The sequence below is a fragment of the Thamnophis elegans genome, chromosome 4 (assembly GCF_009769535.1).
Source record: "Thamnophis elegans isolate rThaEle1 chromosome 4, rThaEle1.pri, whole genome shotgun sequence".
NCBI classification, from domain to species: domain Eukaryota; kingdom Metazoa; phylum Chordata; class Lepidosauria; order Squamata; family Colubridae; genus Thamnophis; species Thamnophis elegans.
In genome coordinates this window covers 4,278,391-4,299,434 of record NC_045544.1, presented here as the reverse complement: position 1 = coordinate 4,299,434, position 21,044 = coordinate 4,278,391, and the positions used below count along the sequence as shown (strand labels likewise).

Genomic DNA, 21,044 nt, shown 5'->3' with positions numbered 1-21,044 from the left:
CCAGTGGGTTTTTTTAGCCCTTCTCTTATATCCCTGGCCTTTTTTGACTGGAAGGCAGGTACTGTATCTGTATTATTGAAGCTTTTCCCACAACTGAAGCACTTGTTGCTGTCCTGATTACTAGAGATACTATGGTGGATCAGTATGCTCTCACTCGGATCTATGAAGATTGATTCTTTTTTTTTTTTGGCACTATGTTCATGGAGGATGGTGCTACAAAGTCATCTGTTCATTTGCCCTCCAAGTGGGAGAATAATTTGGCATTGCCTCCATTTCCTTATTAGCTGCAGCTGGCATAAACATTGCCCCTTTCTTTAAGGAGCTTCTTATCATCTTTGGAATATGGGATTTTAGAGTTTAGAGTTTTTAGAGTTTTATTATTATTTATTTTATATATATATATATATATATATATATATATATATATATATATATATATATATATATATATATATATATATATATATATATATATATATATATATATATTATTTTCCAGGTGTAGCTGCATTTCTTTAGAAGGCAGCGACAAGAGTGAAAGGGTTTGAGAGCAGCAAATGCTTTTTTGGCCATTCCTTCCTGCCAGTAGAACAGTTAGACAAATAGTATCTTATTGGCCCCATTGATTCAGTGGTCATGAATGGCCGGTTGGAAGCTCTGCCATATTATTTTACTGGATAGAGGGTACAAATAAAGTCTGTTCATACTGTATCAATGACTATTTTTAAATCAGCAGAGTTATGTGACTTTGGAGTACAGAAGACTCTACGCCTAGAACAAGTGTTAGAGGGCATCGAACCTTAGCATCCTCATTACACATAGTGTCAGAAAATATTTTGCCAAGTGTTGGAATCCATTCCGTGTGTGTGTGTGTGTGTGCAGGGCGGGTTTTGCCTGCCTGAAACACACACACACACACACACACACACACACACACACAGGGATGGAGAGACATCGTACCAGAAATATCTTTCCGACCTAAACGGTCAGGACTCATTACGCAGCCTCATGAACTATGTGAGCCAACTATTCCCACACCTGCCCCTTCTCCCCCCTATGCCATGCAGCTTGTAACTTTCTATTCCCCGTCTCCCCTCCCTCTGCTAGGTTGTAACTTTCTATTCCCCCTTTGCCCACCCTTTGCCATGATGTGATTTTCTTTTGGTTTATTTGTAGAATGCTGTGAACTTTTCATTAGTTTACTTGTACCGTGTGTGATTATATATGCCTTCTGATACGCTTCTTTTGATGACGCTGTAACTAACTTTTCTAATAAAAGAGACCTTCGATGTTCATTCGAAGCTCGCTCATCCCGAGGAATTCTGTCTGGTGTTTTCCTTTCAATTCGGCCAAGGACACATGAGCGGCCCTCCAGTGTGGCAACAACGCCGCAGCCAAGGACAGATAATAGGCAAGTATTAAGTAACAAGTTGAGAGGAATTCAGTATAAAGGTAGAAGACATGCCTCATCCACACTTCGTTGCATATTTAAACCTCAGTTTTCCTTCTAAAGAAGTTAGGAAGTAGGGAAGAACCTGGAAAGCCACTGCAAATCAAAGCAGACATTACTGGGGTTAATCAATCATTGGTCTGCCTCCCAGGGTACATTCATCTGTGTTCAGAATGGCATACTTCTTTTTCTACAAGTTGAGAAGATTTAAATGTTGCTTTTCCTTTTCAAAAATATGAATAAATAACCAGGAACGATGTGTTTCTCTTCTAATAAAACACAAAATGATTTTATCAGAATTCCAGAGGGATAGCTAGGTTTGCCTGTTGCAGCAAAAAGGCCATTCTTCTGGCCCTCTGAAAGCACATGTGCTATGATACAGCAACTCCATGGGTTCTGCCTACTTGCATAGAAAAGTAGAACAACATGTTTCTAATTGTCTTTTACATGCTGAGGCAACTGGAGTGGTGAATGAATAAATGATTATATATATAATGTGTGTGTTGTATTTGTGCTGATAAATAAATAAAAGGAGACTAGTATAGATCTATTTCAAGCTATTTAGCTCTCATCAGCTAGCCATACCCTTACTGGGATTCGAACCTGTGCTGTATTGCATCTTAGGCAGATGTGTTAACCACTAAGTCACAGAGTTCGACTCCTTATCAGCTAAGCCAGGGTGATAGGTATCTAGTTAGAGTTATATTTGGGCATACCAGGGGTTGTAACTCTGTAACTAACTAACTAACTAACTAACTAACTAACTAACTAACTAACTAACTAACTAACTAACTATCTCTCTCTCTCTCTCTCTCTCTCTCTCTCTATATATATATATATATATATATATATATATAATATTTGTGCTGATAAATAAATAAAGGGAGACTAGTATAGATCTATTTCAAGCTATTTAGCTTGATATATATATATATATATATATATATATATATATATATATATATATATATATATATATATATATATATATGGTATTAAACAGTAATAGTAATCAGTAGAGTCAGAAGTAAATGAAACAGTACTATTAATAAACATTTTGCCTTGCAGTAAGATTTGTTAAACTTAATTTAATGGAATAGACAGAAATGTTAAATAAAGTGTACAGTATGTGGTGTTTTTTTTAAAGAAAAGGTATATTTATTTTTTATTTAAAAGATGCCCATTACAAAAGTTATTTTGGATTATGCTTATTCCCATCCCCCCCCCCCCCGTGGTTTGTAAATTGATGTAAATTAAGCAAAGGGGAAAAAATCCAAGCCTTTCAAATCCTTTAATATTGTAATGATTATGTATCATACATATGATAGTTATTAGACCTGTTATGGTAATGCTTAACAGAAACTGTAGATTTTGTCTGGAGCTCTATGCTGAAAGTGAAAGCAACCAAGTCTGACTTATTTTATTCAAATGTATCGTTACCTGATGAAATCACAAGACGAGATGAAGGAAACCCTGGGAATGGAAGATATTAGCCAGGAGTGGATTGGAATTGGTGTATCTGAATGATGAAGCAACCATGGAGTTAGTCTAAATCTGTGTTTCTCAACCTTGGCGACTTTAAGTCCTGTGGACTTCAACTCCCAGAATTCCTCAGCCAGCTTTGCTGGCTGGGGGATTCTGGGAGTTGAAGTCCACAGGATTTAAAGTCACCAAGGTTGAGAAACACTGGTCTAAATAGAAGTGGATGTTGGAAGGCCCCGTTTGATTCTTTTCTCACTACTAATCTATGGTAAAATTTAGTTCTCGTGATATTAATATGTCTTGCCTTGATAGCAATATATTTCCCCCTTTGGCTAATAAAATACAACATCAAAAGAATCCTTTGAAGATGTAGATTAGCCAATACAAAACCAATAGCAAATATTTAGAGCTCTCTTAAGAGAGAATATATCATCAGATATATTTACCTACACATTTCATATTAATGAAACATGATATTCTACCCCTGTTATTTACCGTATGTATAAGTAACTTATAACTAAAGATAGGCATGAATTAAGATTTATCTAGTTTTTAATCTTAATTCTTTGGGCAGTAAATATGGTCCCATATATTTCAATGCATCAGCCTCTGTCTTTATAACAATGAACAAGCAGCTTTATTCAAAGCGTTATTTGTCTCCTGCTAGATCTGGATGTGGTGTTTATATTCTCAAGTAAACCAAATGATTCTAATGATTCTTTTCTTAGCCTGTTCAAATAGTTGATGGATTAAATTCAAGACACAAACCAAAAAGGACAGATACACTTAGTGCGAGCAAGTTGCTCCAAATTTCTCTAGTATAAAAGCCTCCTTCATATTAGAAAACAGATGTCTATCCTTAGCAGAAACCAATGTACATGGAGATATTTCTCATTAGCTCATGTGGAACTTTGTCATGCAATTATGAATAGTTCTGAACTGTTTGAAACAGGAGCTTAGCATCTTCTGATGTGTTTTCATGGGCTGCAAGCTGGGCTATTCTTCCAGAATACATTATTTCTGAAATCAATTTACTTCATAGTACTATTTTATTTTTTGCTGGCTACGGCAATTAGCAGAAGGGCTACTCTTTGGAAATTATAACACAAGCAGTGAAAAATCAAAAGTACTAGTTTTTGCAAAATCCAAAATACTAGTTTTAATTGCTATGTATAAACGAAGAAACAATTCCGTTGCTTTCAACACTAGAATGTTAGGCTCATTAGTTGAGACCTTAAGGATATAAATGTTCTCTGCAGGCAGCATATAACCCCAAATACCTACATATATGAAGGCTAGTGCTTCCAATTAGATATTAGAGCTTGTATACAAAGCTTCTAAGCATGAGCTAAAAGCTTCTCTGGGGATATTTGATTATAAGATTTTTGGTCAGTTTCTACTGACTTGCAATCACTTGTATTCCGTGACCCGACAAATGCGCGATAGACATATGCGTGCCGACAAAACCACGATGTAAAAATCGCGCCCACAAATTTGCGACGTCAAAATCGCGCCGACAAAAGCGCAATGACAATAAATTCAAAATTTTTTTAGGGTTCGGTTTATAACGTACGTATGCGCAATTTTGTCATCGCGCATTTGTTGTTGCGCTATTGTCAAAAATCAATTAGCGATTTTGACGTCGCAGTTTTGTCGTCGTGGTTTTGTCGACGCGCAGATGTCTATCGTGTATTTGTCGGTGAAACCTGTATTCCCACAAAGCTACTCCAGAGGTCAGGGAATTACCTAGAAAATGTATCCCACAGACTATCTATTCGAATATTATACTGTTGTAAATAGTACAAAATTCTGCAACAATCCAAGGCAACAAACTGCCAATTCCAAAATGCCATCCAAATCCTTATGGCAAGCTATATTTAAAAGGAATTAAGAAGACTTATATTGAATTACTGTAACACAGTTTTCATGATAGAATGTACTGAGATAAATTTATTGCAGACTTCTAAAATGCTTGAATTATGGGATTGGGATTCTTTTTTTCTTTTTTTTTTTGCAGTTCCATACAATTGTTATTTGCACAGAATTCTCTTTTCTTGGCCTTTTTTTAAAAATTAAACCAAAAACAAAATACTGAGACAAAAGAGAGAAACTTTCATTAAATTAAAAGACTGGCAAAGAGCTAAAGGAGGTCTGTACGAGTCATGATTCTCTGTGAAGACAATGGACCAGGGGCTACAAACACTCATAAACTGCCTCAGTCTACTTAGCAATATGCAAGTCTTATGATTAAATCAACATACTAGGAACAGTCTTTGATTTGTTTCTTCTCAAACAGAAGTAAACGAGGTCAGAAGGCATGAAATATCAGGCAGACGGGGCTCTGACTGAACGATGGGACAACAAATATAATAAAGAACGCATTGCTCTTTATTCTGAAGTTTCGCCCGCCAGGACAACTTGAAAGTAGGCAAGCAAGAGATCAAGAGAAAAGGCATGGGAAAATTGAAATAAGAGAAGGATGGTGGACGGGAAAACAAGGGAGAGTGCCGGGCACCCTGTAGGACAGAGCACAAGAAGAGGATGTCATGGGAGGCAGCAAGAAAAGAAGAACAGAATGACTTGGGGTAGAGAGAGTTGAGGAAAGAAGGAATGATCAACTGGACGCTCCCCACTGTACAGAGGGGACATTTCTAGCACTTGCACTTCACTGAAAGAGACCACTGAAGAGAGAGGGAGGAGGTCAGGGGAGGCTTCTCCCAAGAGTCTGCACAGCCTAGCAGCGGCGCCTGCCTCCTTTAAGAGCAGAACATAAATATAAATAAAATATCCATATACCACCTTATATTTAATTGCTGCACATTTTAATTGTCTCAGTTTGCCTAGGCCAGTGATGGCTAACCTTTTTCTAAAGGTGTGCCAAAATTGTGTGTGGGCGTGCTATTGTGTATGCCCCCCACCTGCGCATGTGCACACAACCCCCCCATGCACGTGCGACACCCCCCATGGGGGAGTTTTTGCCGTCCCTAGGCTCTGGAGGCTTCCTGAAGCCTGGGAAGGGCAAAAATGGCCTCTTCAGGTCCTCCAGAAGGCCAAAAATCAACTGGTTGGTGCGCGCATGTGCGCCACAGCTGAGGGGTGCCATGCAAGAAAATACGGCTTCACGTGCCATAGGCTCATCATCATGGGCCTAGGCTTTCCCTTGAGAATGCTATGGAGCATGGGCTCTCTTTTTCCTTTTGTAATCAAATACATTGAATTTTGCCATTTTTCTTGGTAACATTTAATTTTGTATTTGCAAAGCACCTTTGGATGACTAAATATGCAGCAGGCTTAAATCATTTTATGAGCACTGAAATCTGTCTTGAATCTAAGCAACACTTTAGAAACAGGCCAGAAATTGTATATGGAAGGCATAGCACAAAGGCATTAAAGACATTTAAAACAAACTACATAGGAAACATCTATGCAGATTGTAAGATCTGATGACTGTGGAAGAAGAAGCAATTGAGATAAATTTAAAGCATATCAAAATATGGACTTAGTACTATTATTAACATAAGGGTTTTCATTCTTGGTTTTTTTTTTGAGTTTTGATGGTCTCTCAAATTTCATTCAAGCCAATCTTTTATTGTTATGAATTAGCTCATTCATTTTACTTGAGAAAAACGTCAACCACTATCTATTTGATTAACTATTCAGCACGTTTAGTTGTATATATTCTGCACACTAATGAGGTACAGGCAGCCCTTGCTGCCTGTTAAACAATTATTCAAAGTTATAAGGGAACTGAAAAAGTACTCTTAGTCCAATCCTCGCAGTTATGACTGTCGCAACGTCCCTACAGTTTTGTGATCAATGTTGTGTGCTTCAGTCAGCTTCTGACAAGCAGAATCAATAGAGAAGCGGGCAATAAAATCACAAGTCGTGGTCACTTACAGTGAAATATGCCACTATTGAACAGGTGTGAATATTATGTGTTTGTATGACTGCTCTTTAGAAGGCCAGATCCTGAAGATAAAACTCAAATACTATGACTACCTAATGAGAAGGGAGGACTCAATGGAGAAGAGCCTCATGCTGGGAAAGATAGAGGGCAAAAGAAGAAGAAGGGGACGGCAGAGAAGGAGGTGGCTGGATGGAGTCACCAAAGCAGTAGGTGTGAGCTTAAATGAACTCCAGAGGATAATAGAGGACAGGAAGGCCTGGAGGAACGTTGTCCATGGGGTCGTGATGGATCAGACACGACTTTGCAACTAACATAAAAGTTAACGAAATAACTAACTAATACTTCAAAGAGAAAGATTGTAGCACCAATAACTCTTTATGTGAAACTGGGAAGGAAAGATCTTTGTACGATAGGGACCACCACAGAATTTGCTTTCCCTGTTAAAAAATGCATTCTGCCAAAAATATACAACGTGCCTACTACCAAATCCAGGAATCGTTGTTACGTGTTGTATAGAGAAAGCTGTGCAGCTAATGATTTGTAATACTGGAGACAGCATAATTGTGCAAACATTTGCTAATGAAATCCAATTCTCATTTAAGGGAAGGTCATTTAGCTTTCAATACATGGCATATGCAAAAAATACGCAGTGAAGATGACATACTTGTCTGTTAGGAACTGCTTGATTCTCACAGTATTTTGTTGAAGGGAGAATATAAATGACACATTCTAAATGTGTGGAATGCTGTGAAAATAGTGTAAGATCATGATTTACCCTATGGGTCCTGCGTTAGAAGACTCTTTCCAGTTCTTTCTGCCTGACACCATTTGAGTGGGTCAAATCTGTCAGCAGAATTGAATTGCGAAGGGTGTGTGTGTCCTTTTTCTTTCCTGGGGGTTGTTAATCCTCCAGGCAGAAAATGGATTGGGAAGTCACTGCTTGCCGCAGGAAAAAAAAAGAAATAGGGAATTGTGTTATCACTTGTGCAATACTGGATTCTGAACCATAATAGCAATAGCAATAGCAGTTAGACTTATATACCTCTTCATAGGGCTTTCAGCCCTCTCTAAGCGGTTTACAGAGTCAGCATATTGCCCCCAACAACAATCCGGGTCCTCATTTTACCCACCTCGGAAGGATGGAAGGCTGAGTCAACCTTGAGCCGGTGAGATTTGAACAGCCGAACTGCAGAACTGCAGTCAGCTGAAGTAGCCTGCAGTGCTGCATTTATCCACTGCGCCACCTCGGAAGTGTTCCTGTATAAAATTGCTTTCTATTAAAATCTATGGAGGCTACATTATTAAACTATTTCCCATGGGCTGTTGAAATTATTTTGGCTCGATGCTCAATGTAAATTTTGCTTTAACTCTGCTCATCTTTTTATTTATATCCTTTTATTTCAAATACTGATTCAGATGAATGTTATTGCCCTTTCTGCATGAACATTCTTTTGATTTCAGAATTCACTTCTAGGAAGATATAACATATCTGTTTATTCCGAAGAAATGTACAGCTGGTGAGGAGTTCAGTAAAATACAAGTGGTTTATTAAATTTGTTGGATACTATCTTGGTTCAATTGCTTTCTCAGAAACTTTCTCAGTTTCTCAGTTTTGAGATTAGTGCTCAGGTTATTGCAAGTTCTCATTTTTTAACAGTTGCTGGAGATTATGATCCTGATAACCAAGAAAATTAGCGAATGATCATAATTCCAAACTTAACCAGTGACACAATGACATTGTTCTTATTTCTTGAAAAAAAAACCAGCAGTGCAATATACACTTTCTCAGCATAGCAGGGATAAAGTATGAAAAATGGACAGAAGTTACATTTAGCATAATAGATTGTAGAAAATATTGATGAAGGAGATTCATATTAGATCAAAACAAAAACCCATTTACTCCATCCCTATTCTTATTTAGTTGTCTAGCATATTTTAGGGAATACACATATTTTTAAAGATCTTTACGACCTTTAAACAGTTTTGTATTCTGACATTTATTGCATTTTGATTGTAAACTCCCCAGTGGCACTTGTTGAAAGTGATTGTGTTGAAAGACAAGTATAAACAGAACAAGCACACATACCTCTAAGTATGAAAGCTTAAGAAACTCTCATGGTAGCTTTTGATCTACAATGAGGACAATTGTTTTGAGTGAAAACCACCATTTTCTGCTTCAGGCAAATATTGCTAGTGGCGGTACAAAACCTAATAGGTTTGGATTCACCCAGGATCCTTGTCCATAAGGCCCAGGATGGAGTTGTACCAATTATCTAGAATCAGGAAAACCAGGCTAATTTTTAAAAAGCCAGTGAGAAATAAGTTGCTATGTTTGACTTCAAAGGCAGTAACATTCCTTTTCATTACGCACACAAATGGTTTTCATTAAATGAGATTTCTTATCTTGCAATTTTGGTTCCCACCTCTACTTTCAGGAGGGTTTATGTGATGGGCTTCTTGTTCTGACTATTCTCTAATCTCTCTCGACTTAGCTGGGCTTCATTTAACCACTTTCACCTTAAAAAAAAAAATTGTTGACAGGAAAAAGAGATAAGAGAAGCAAGCTTAGCTGGAGGTCTGGACTGACAGGGCTGCTCACAGCAGGCTGTATATAAAACTAATACTGTAGGCTTCCCAAGCATTCCCATCTGCATTCTCAAGAGGATTGTTTTTTCTTGACAAACAACAGAAATCTACGGGGACTTCCTGCCTGAAATATAAAAGGCTGCAAACCACTTTTGAGTCTTTTCCAGACTCTAATTATGTACTTGGTATAATGCCTTTTCATTTTCCTGCATATTCAAAATATTTAAATCCTTTTTACTGGAATCATGTTTTTAAAGAAGTTGTAGACGGGAATAAATTCTAAACAGTCAAAGAGCATAAAACAAAAATGGGAAAATAATATTAGTTTTCCCAATCAAAATGATTTGAACGTGCAATCCTTTGAAAGTTAGTTTTATACAGAAGGGAATCTGCATGAATACTGTTGAATTTTGTAATTGTTGTATATTATATTGATTTTTTAAAAAATTCAGCGTTCAATTACTGGGAAAAATAATGTAAGGCACAATGACGTTTACAAATTCTGTGCCCTGGCTTAAATTAATTTTAACTCAGTGATGTGTCCTGTTCTTCTGAAACAGCAAAGCTAAAGGGACCATCACAACCTTTTCCTTTTGACTGGAATCAAATGCGGACCTTTCATAATTTAAAAATACATATTGATCTTCAATGATTAGAAAATAATCAAAAGGATATATTGAAGAGAAATGTCAAGAAAATATATTGAGGATAATTATTATTGTGGTGCCACCTGAATAATTATTATTGTGGTGTTACCCGAGCTTCTTTTTTCATAGCAAATTTTTGTTGGCTGCAGCTGCAGTTAGAAAAGTTATTTCTAAAATGTGGAGTTTCCATTTAGAGCAGGTAACTCAAAAATACTGAAGCAAGAACTTTTGACAGCCTAAGAATATGTTGAGATAAAGTGGTTGATATATTACTTCTGTCAAAGTAGTGCAGACATGCTGGAATTAGTGCCATAGAACAAGTGAGAAAGACAGAAATAGCCACGATCTAAATCTATGGGCATCTGACACAGTTTTCCCCATCTTCTCCTTTATTTGTCAATCTCTCACAATAGAAGCTGATTCACTTTTCATATCTCAAATTCATATCTCATCTCGGAACTTCTCAAGCCAATACATTTCTTTAAGGCAGGTTGCATAACAAATCTCTGGTTTTCAGAAAGATCTGTTGCCCGTGTGAATTTATTCACGGTGGTAATGCTTTGCAGCTCTCTTTTTTTACATTTCCAGAGCCACTAATTCCCACACTGTCTTTAATATTAGAATCTTACAAAAGGAGTCCAGATCATACATTTTCCTTTGGAAGTTTAACAGCAGTATAAAAGAACAAAATGTCACATCTGCTACTGCTCTGTAAGAATCTTAGAAGGCAAATTAGGCTGAGAGATCAGGTCACATAGAGACTTTGTAGGTAAGTGGGGATTTGAATGTAGATTTTCCTATTCCTAATCCAACACATTAATTGCTCTACCCGATGGAACATTGGGAATTTGCACTTAATTTGTCAGTTGTAAGATGACTGCTCTCCAGTTCTTAACTGGACAAGAGGGCATGTGGAAAACAATCATGCTACTTCTGGAGTTAGACCAAGGAACAGGCTCTCAAATCAAAAAGCACGGAGAGGGTATGGGTAGGGACGGATCAGAGAAAACGGGGAAAGCATGGTAAAAAGCTCTCCCGTTCTGTAAACTTTCCTGATTTTGACTTCCGATTCTGTTGCACATGTTTACACTTACAGCTTCTCTCTCTGGGATTTGCATTAAAATAAAATAAACAAATAAACTAAAAAGCAAACATTGAAAGAAGACCAACACGTTTCAAATTCTAGCTAGAAGGGATTGCAACTATTAATGACTGCTTACTGATTTTACCATGATAATATAATCCTGTTAAGGGCTTGTATATTCTGACTTGAAGATGTGATTGACACCAGGCTGGGAATGTGGGAACTCTCAGGTTTTCCTCATTTGTGGGATAGCTGAGTCCAATAAAAACATTTCTTGGCCAGTAGGAAGCCTCCATTTGTTAGAGGAGGGTGGAAGAAGATGCCAGGGGCCTCCATTTCTTATCGGCTATTTATGAAAATCATAATCTGAATGTGAAATATCTTTTGTTCTCTTTTGTACCACAATCACACTTTTTTTTTAATTGAATTTTTTTTTAAAAAAGCCTTTACAAATGTTTACCTCCCCCCCCGAACCCCCCCCCCCGGGCTTCCCAGAACCAATACAGGGTATAAATCTTTAACAAACATGTTCTAAAATAAACTTAAAGAAAGTTAGTATCATCTTTCATTTGAGCTTTAACTCCTCTTTTGTTAGGCTAACTCTAAACAGATTATATCGTTCCTCGCTTTTTCAGTCATAGACTATCTGGAATTTCTTAGTCCCATATTTATTTTGAATATAATCAATCCATCTTCTCCACTCCAGTTTATATTTCTCATTTGAATGGTCCTTAAGATATGCTGATATTTTAGCCATCTCTGCTAAGTTTGTTACTTTTAATGTCCATTCTTGAATAGTAGGCAAATCTTCCTTCTTCCAGTATTGCGCCACCAACAGTCTTGCTGCCGTTATTAAGTACAGAATCAAGTTAGTCTCTATAACAGTACAATCAGTAGTTATACCTAACAGGAATAACTGAGGGAATCACACATGGTTTTTGTGGGACTATAGGGAGCTGCACCAATTCATAAAACTGCTAAATTAGACAAGTGTCCTTATTGAAAGCGCATTAATTATAGGCTATCACTCCAAATAGCCAAACATCCCAATGTCAGAACAAGTTCCAAATAGTTCACTGGCTTTGCTAGGAACACCATGGCCAACAAATAATTTGGCAAATGAAAGCTAAAAAAAAAGGGGGAAGGACAACCAAATATAGATGCATGGGAGATTATGACATGTTCACAGAAGAGCAAAACTGTGAGCATCCATCAGCTTGGAGCTAGGCAGTTCTAGTTGAAGAGAATCATCTGGAAAAATGGTACAATTCCTTTTAAAATGATTATTTTTGAGAAACATACCTCGTTTTAGCAGACTAACTATTCATAGCCATTCTTACTCTGAAATAAGTCTTGCTGTGATACTGTAGATGCACAATCTTGTTTAAAAATGTAATTCCCTGTGTGAGACTTTTTAAACTTTTGGTAGTTAACTTTTTGTTATCTATTGGGAACTTAACCCCCAGCTTTGCATAAGAAAAAAAAGAAGGCAGCAGAGAATGCTTTGAGGTTATATTAGTATTATCCAGACCAAAACCTGAAGGGATTGTAAATTCTTATTTTCTAAATCAAGATTTTATAAGGCACACAACTTGTTTATATCCAGTAAATCCATGCTCAGCTTGCTGTATCAAACCTATTGCTGTAGCACACTCTCACAATATACAACTCATCATAATAATATATAGAACAATGTTAACACATTCATATTTTTACTATAACCTTTGTTCAAGTGCTCTAAAAGTCGATCCAAGGAGAGACCAAAAAACACATTCTAGTTCTTTCAAAAAAGCTTTTTTTAACTTCTTAGATAAACCTGATTGGCAAGGTACTAGGGGCAGTCCAAAGTCCTTGTCATGAATACTGCTCTGATTGTTAAGTGTTTCTGATTTAAAAAAGCCTTCATCCAAAGAAACACCCTTCTAATTCTGCTGTGACAACCACAGCCTTTTCTGACACACATAGTAGAAGATTATTTTAAAATGCTTAGACTTCTGAAGCAAGTCTATTCATTTAGACTATATAATAATTTATATAGTTGCCCGTATTACAACAGAGACTATTACAATTGACAAAACACAATATAATAATGATATTAGTTTGTAACATATGCCCAGGCCTAAAAATTAAATATTGATTCACACAAATCCAGCAACAATAGATCTGATCATGCTGTCACTATCAGCAGTGGCCATTCAAAGTGAAAAATTTCATTGCACCTGGAGTCTGCATTTACAGGTAGTCCTTGCTATAACAACCATTCATTTAGTAACTGTTTGAAGTTATGACAGTTCTGAAAAAAGTGACTTATGACCGGTCCTCCCACTTACGACCATTGCAGTATCTCTGTGGTTCCATGATCACGATTGCTTAGTAGCTGTCATGCATTTATGATGATAGCAGCATCCCATAGTCATGCTTGGGATAGACCCATGTTTATCATTCAGTTAAAATTAGGGAATAACAACAATAAGAAAAGCACACAAAAACTCAAAGGGAGGATTTGATGGACCACTAGGACTTTTTCTGCCATCAATTTTCAATGTTTCTATTTCTTTTCCTTTTAGCTTTATCTCCCCATTTTTTGTCATTCAGGTTTCTTCTCTCCACATTCATTTAATCTCCATATAGTCTCTATGGAAAAGCACACACATGTTGTTTGAATACATGTACATACAGTCCCAAATTTGCTATCCAAGACAAACAGGAACCCTAATTCTTCAAAGTAGATTTCTTAGTCTTGGCCCCGAGCTGGAGATTGAACAACTGATTTCATGTGAAGGAGTGAGATTTCAAACATGACTTTGAAAAGCCATCTGACAGCAGGAGATCTACTGTTCAAAGAAAATGCAAGCTTTCCAATTGCAAACTCTTTGGATTTTCTCTAGTTCATTGCCTTCAGGCCACAACCTTTTTTCGGTGTAACTATATATTAATGTTCTGGCTAGATATTTCTTCTACAAAATGATTTGCATCATGTATTGTAACATTTACATATGTTCTTCATAAAGGGTAGCATTTAGCAGGCAAAAATGGAGAATTCCATATAATGTCATTACTGCCAAGTACAAAAGTGCCTGGTGACATTAATAAAATACTAAGTCTTGTTAAGGAGGAGGTTTAGTTATTTTGCACTGAAGTGGAATTATAAATCACATAGATGAAGAATAAGTAAAAATATCTGGGAAAGCACAGCCAGTTTGCTAGTCTAGCATTTGATTTTTTCCCCCCTGTGAAATAGATGTACACCAGATTCAGGAACAGTCTTATTTTAAAGAGGAACTGGCAAATCTTTTCTTTTCAAATGATGGATGAATGTCATCGAGACTGGTGCTCAAGGAATGATATTGCATTTAGTCAAAAAGTATTTTTATATCTTTATTAATTATATGCACTCTTTTCCCCACAACATTTAAATCTTAGGCAGAAAACACTTTCCTGAATCAGAGCTACATTTTACAAATATACACACCTCCTTTGAAAATGAGGGGGCAGAGGATTCTATTGTAGGAGGATAGGGGAGAAGATGTTAATCTTGGGAAAAGCAGATTTGGGTTGGTAATTAACATAAAACAGATGTTTTAAGCTTAGTGGACACCTTTTAAATTAAATAACATTTAATTTACATTTTTGGCATTTGTCATGAAGTGTCATTGAGGTGATTGTTGTGGGCCTAATCTCTAGGCCACAGACTACACATTGTTCGCTCCTTAAATTAAGACTAAATGTCTCACTAACGTTCTTCCAAAGAGAAACAGTCAGGTCAGAGAGTTTGAATTTATTCTATCAGGCAAAATTCAAAGAAAGAATTGATGAATGTTCAATGATGATAAAAGTAAGTCATAGGAAAAAAAAATGGAATTAATGCTGATTTCTTCAAGAAGATTGTAGATAACATTAGTTAGGGTCTTGGTTTCAACAATGCAAGAAAATTCACAACTCCTTACAGCCACTTGGTTTTGGGCTAGGATGAAAAAAATTCAGACTTAGATACTGAAGCTCACAGTATAGATTTGGGCCTATCAATCATTCTTTCACATGCCAAACCAACACACAGAATTCTTATAGGGGGGACGGACACACACACAAACCACACACACACAGAGACACAAACACACACAAATAGATGTAAACAGAAATAAATGTGATCATAGGAATATTAAAAAATAATTTGTATATTTATTGATCAAATAAAAATACATATGTGCTATTATCTGGAATAAATACAATTCTCAATTTTAAGAATAATTGAATCTGGAAGATCCAGACAACTCTACCTGGATGACTGAGAATCTTTGTTGAAAATTATTGAATTAAGAGACTTAATACATCTGGAGGGCTAAATTACATCTAAATTAGGAAGGCTGATTTGAGGAAATAAAATTAGAGAATGTTCTCTATTGGGAGTGAGTAGTGAGTTGAATATTGTATGGAAAGAAAAAAGGAAGGGACATAATTTAAAAAAAATCAAGAATTATTTCCTATTACGAATTAGATTTTAACTATTTTTTGAGTTGAAGGAAATTTAATGATGAAAGGTGATAAGAAATCCAACAACTGAAATGTTGACTGAGGACAATAAAGTTTTAAGGCCTGTATTAGACATAAGAAAAAGGGACTGTGAGAAAATTAATTTTCAAAGAATTTGGGATCTATAAGAAAACACCCCACCAAGCAATTTTTAATATAAACAGCGCCTTTAAAAAAAAAACATTAAATCTTGGAATATGATGTTGGCCACACATGCTGAAACATTTATGAGAACGTGACCCAAGATAATTTTGAAATAGTTGTTATTTTGGCATTCTTTGAAGAAAGATATTGTTTCTCACTCTTTTTATGTTTTGTTTGCCTGAAAGTTGAGTAACAACGTACAAATAACATACCAGACTTCTTGTCTAATCTCAGCAACGTAGGTTTGTGATATTCTTACATATTTGAACTTGATTCAGGAAGATGACTAAATTGTTGAGCCTTTGTCTAAATTGCTCTCGTCTTAAACAAAATGCACAACGATCCAATGCCACAAAAGGTGACAATAGTGGGAAGCATCCGGGTAGATATATACTCTCCAACATCACATGGACAAAAAAGGGACACACTTGTATCACAATGTTGAGTCACATCATACGTCGTATCTAAACTCTTTTCATCATTTACTTTAATTCCTTTAGACAATCTGTCTCCATTTTTCTTAAGCAAGAAATGATGATAAAGAGTTTCCTTGAAAGAAGACCAAAATAATAATTAATGTTTAATAGTCTATGTTATATTAGAGCCAACAGTATTTTATTTTAATTTTATCTCTTCTCTTTTTTATATTGGCTACTGGAAATACAAGATGTACTAGATTTGGCTCAGGAAGATTAAGGATGAAAGTCAGTTTGTGTGGTTTACAACACACTTCCCCATTTGGTTTACCTTTTAAAACAACAACAACAACAACAACAACAACAACAACAACAACAAAAAAGAAGTCAAAACTGTGTCTGGATTGTAAGGTAACATATCTTCTCTTTGTTCTATATGCAGATTGAGAATTATATCCAAGATAATATGAAAAAAGAAATGGTTGAGATTCAGCAGAATGCGGTTCAGAATCAGACAGCAGTGATGATTGAATTGGGCACAAACCTATTAAATCAAACAGCGGAACAGACCCGCAAATTAACAGATGTCGAAGCACATGTAAGTACAAGAGCACTTATGTTTTGCCAGCTAGAGTAATATTTTTGCCCTGAAAAAGCATTTAATCTGCAGTTTCATGAGAAACGTTTGGCTAATACAAAGGAAAATGCTCAACCTTGGAAAAATAAAACTAATGAATTTGAGAAGACTGTAATTAAATAATCTTTCACCTCTCTTCTTGTATACATTCCAGCATTGGAAATATTAGACTGAGCATCTGGCTCAGAATAAACCATGTTTTTTCTTCCTTCCCATATAATTTTATATACATATAGAATGTGTGTAAGGCTATACTAATACTAGATTACTAAACTCAGTTCAACTGTTCTTTCCAAAATCACTCATTCCCTTGTTATGAGAGAACAGCCTCAACTGGGTTCATATGAGCATTCACTGAAATCTTTTGCCTTGATCTATTTGCAATTGAGTTGGAAAGAAATGATGAATTGTTAATTTTAATCTAGTTTTTAAAATTTTATTGTTAATATTAATTGGGTTTGTTTTTGGATACTTTATCCAAAAGTACGGGGGGGTCTACCCCCAGAGATCCGGACCCTCCCCACTCTCGCGGTCTTCCGAAAGTCTATTAAGACCTGGCTTTTCCAGCAGGCCTGGGGCTGTTGACCTCTTGAATGAGATCCAGCACCACTAAGGTTGAGTGCATGTTGTGTCTTTTTAACTTGCCTTGTCTTCTACTTTTTAAACTTTTTAGTGTTCTTTTAAATTGTTTTTATGTAAGCCGCCCGGAGTCCTTCGGGATTGGGCGGCATATAAATTTATTAAACATTAACATTTATTTAATTTCCTTTTAAACTTTTGTAATATGTTTTTTTTAAATGTTGTACGCCTCCCTGAGTCCTTTGGGAGAAGGGCGGCATATAAATCCAATAAACAAACAAACAAACAGACAGAGAAAAGAATCTTATGTGTACGTGCCTTAGAAAATTAAGGATTGTGTTTGATAGCTGCATGTCAGCTCTCCTCCATTAATTAACTAGGAAAGAAAGACCACCGGACTCCATGTGTGGAGAATCAAGTGTACTTTTACTAATTAAGAATGGTTAAAAGGCAAAGCATAGTGAAGTCTGATTAATTAGGCGCGAAAGCAATTGATATATAGAATAGCCCATTCCCCACCCCTTGGCATCATAGTCTCAGTCCAATCATAAGTCTTCCAAGCGTCAGGTGTGAGATAACTTCAAAAGGCATCACAAAGATGGAATGTCAGTGCCGTTAGTCCTGGCGGGAAACACCCACGCATGCGTAGTCTGATCAGCCGGTGAACTCCAGAACATTCCTCCAGCACAATGAGTAACCCCTCCCAAATACCATGCCCTCCCTCCCCGTTTCATGGCAGCTGAAGCGATAGCAAAGCAGAAGCTGACATCGCAGCATTAACAGTGGTTGGATTATGAGCAAAGAAACCTGGAAGTGAGCAAGAAGGATCTGACTTAACATCGAGCAATGTCTAATAAAGGCATTGTACATTACTGGAAAATATGACTGTATTCTACTCTTAACATCAGTGCAGCTTTTGAGATTTTAGCCCTGGAAATTGTCTCTCTGCTTATAGAGCACTTTTGAAAATGTTTCTTTGAGTCTCATTTTTCTTAACATAAAAAGGAACTGAAACCGAAGAGACACTGACTGGAACCCAAATCCAAATACAGATTTTTTTTTAAAAAAAAATCTGCTACAGCCCCTCAAACAATGCAGAAGCAAATCGTAGAGGGGCGCAAATTATGTGCTTTTATCTAAGACATCGTATGTGAGGAAATTGGGTAAGCATTAGTATTTCAACAGTTATGATTTAGCTGAAGAATAAATGAAAAGAGTAAACTTGAGTGGGAGAAAGGTTAGGGGATAACAGGAAGTGCCAAGGAAAAATAAATGGTCACATTTTTTCAAGTTGATGTCCAAGTCCCAAATCAATTGTGGTTCCTTAAAATTCCCATACTCAAACTCGTTCTTTCTCTCTCTCTTTGTATCCCTTCATTAGAGATCACAAGTCAAATTTCATCCAGAACTGTGGTTATTATGGAATAACCACAAATGATTGCATTTACAGAACAAACAATATAGAATTCTTGAAATAATAAATTCATTTGAAACTTCTTACATACCTCACGATAAATGAAAAATGTTCGCGAAGTATTAGTATCCAGCTACAACTGTTTTTGAAACATTTATCTTGAACAGGGAACCAAACTGTTTTGCTGACTGTTTTAAAAGAGCAAAATTTTTGAATGCTTTGGAAATTTTTGTATAATTTACAAAGCATAGAACACAAAGCATTCGAAACATGATGTAAAAGGAAAGGGAAATTAAACTACAGATGGTTTTTCAAATGTTTATAGGTTCTTTTACAGACCAATTTCTCCAGAAAACAGAAGATTCCCATTAACTAAATCAAATTTTGAACATGATTTAATAAACATAGTAAGTTGGTTAACTAATCAGGAGTCTTCAAACCTGTTTATTAAAAAAAATAAAATTCTCAGAATCTCAGTTCAAAAGGCAAAAATGTAGTGATAAATATTGGCTGCATTAAGAGTGATTTTATAAGTTACTTCAATATCCTTCTGACATGACCAACTTAAAAGATGGTTCAGAAACTTCCATAAATAAAGACCAAGTTTTATAGTGTTTCATTAGTTGTCTGTTTCCTTCTAAGGATAATGTAAGCTATTGATTCTTGCTAAAATGGCCTGGGCCACAAATAGTTGAAAAATTACTTCCTCTAGTATCTTGGCCTTGGTATAAGGTCTTAAAAAAAGGGGAAAAAAAGAACCTCTATATCAGTCTCCTTATCCTTTAAAATCTGAAATGCATAGATACAGTATAGGAGATACGTACCTTGCTCAACAGTAGTAACTGTGAGAGGGATGTTGGAGTCCTAGTGGGCAACCATTTAAATATGAGCCAGCAGTGTGCAGCAGCTGCAAAAAAGCCAACACAGTTCTAGGCTGCATAAACAGAGGGGTGGAATCAAGATCACGTGAAGTGTTAATACCACTTTATAAGGTCTTGGTAAAGCCACACCTGGAATACTGCATCCAGTTTTGGTCACCACGATGTAGAAAAGATGTGGAGACTCTAGAAAGAGTGCAGAGAAGAGCAACAAAGATGATTAGGGGACTGGAGATATGGACATATGAAGAACGGTTGTAGGAACTGGATATGTCTAGTTTAATAGAAAGAAGGACTAGGGGATACATGACAGCAGTGTTTCAATATCTCAGGGGATGCCCCAAAGAAGAGGGAGTCAAGCTATTCTCCAAGGCACCTGAGGGTAGAACAAGAAGCAGTGGGTGGAAACTAATCAAGGAGAGAAGCAACTTAGAACTGAGGATAAATTTCCTGACAGTGAGAACAATTAATCAGTGGAACAGAAGTTGCCTCCAAAAGTTGTGAATGCCCCAACACTGGAAGTCTTTAAGAAGATGTTGGATAGCCATTTGTCTGGAATGATATAGGGTTTTCTGCCTACGAAGGGGATTGGACTAGAAGACCTCCAAAGTCCCTTCCAACTCTGCTGTTGTATTGTATTGTATCTCTTAGTGGAGTTTTTGCAAAGATGTTCTTTTTCTCATTGGAGAGAGTGTTTCACACGTTTATGAAATGCCCTCATGAGATGACTGCCAGATACTCTACTACCTATCAATTGAGGGCATTACATGATTTACTAATGTAAAACTACTACTAGTTTTACATAGTAAGTTTATTTTTTTTCTTTGCATTTGTCTTATGCCACATAACACCCGAAATCTGATATCAAAACAGACAATCCTAAGAATCTTTAAAATAAATAAATAAGTAAATCTTTGCCAACAATTTGGAAATACACTTAAGTGTGAAATCATGTCCTGAATGATTGTTCAACTTGAAGGATGTGAGTAATAAATTCATCCTGCCAACTGAAGCCAAATCTTGATGAATTAAAACTTTAAAAAAATACACAGTGAGAAACACAATAAGAACATGTAGCAGAATAGAACGGAAAACGAAGCTTCACATGACAGTTCTGTTTCCTCATTCTTAAAAACAGATGTCATTCCTGAGACTTAAAAAGGGGGTAAGAAGCAGTCATTGAAGTAGCATATTAAAACCGAAACTATGGTGTCATTTTGGCAAAAAGGAACATGGATTCTCACTGCATGCACCCATAAAACTTCTCTGTGATTACATAGAAAAAAGACA

At 36.4% G+C, this 21,044-nt stretch overlaps 2 protein-coding genes across 2 annotated transcripts in view; one reads left to right on the top strand and one right to left on the bottom strand.

Annotated features, from left to right (window-relative positions):
- Positions 1-21,044, bottom strand: part of MCPH1 (microcephalin 1) — a 120,615-nt gene that overhangs the window by 49,531 nt on the left and 50,040 nt on the right. The window lies entirely within an intron of this gene.
- Positions 1-21,044, top strand: part of ANGPT2 (angiopoietin 2) — a 49,733-nt gene that overhangs the window by 8,392 nt on the left and 20,297 nt on the right. The window contains exon 2 of the mRNA XM_032216570.1: positions 16,689-16,844. Within this exon, the coding sequence (XP_032072461.1) occupies positions 16,689-16,844 (156 nt within the window). The remainder of the gene's footprint in view (positions 1-16,688; positions 16,845-21,044) is intronic.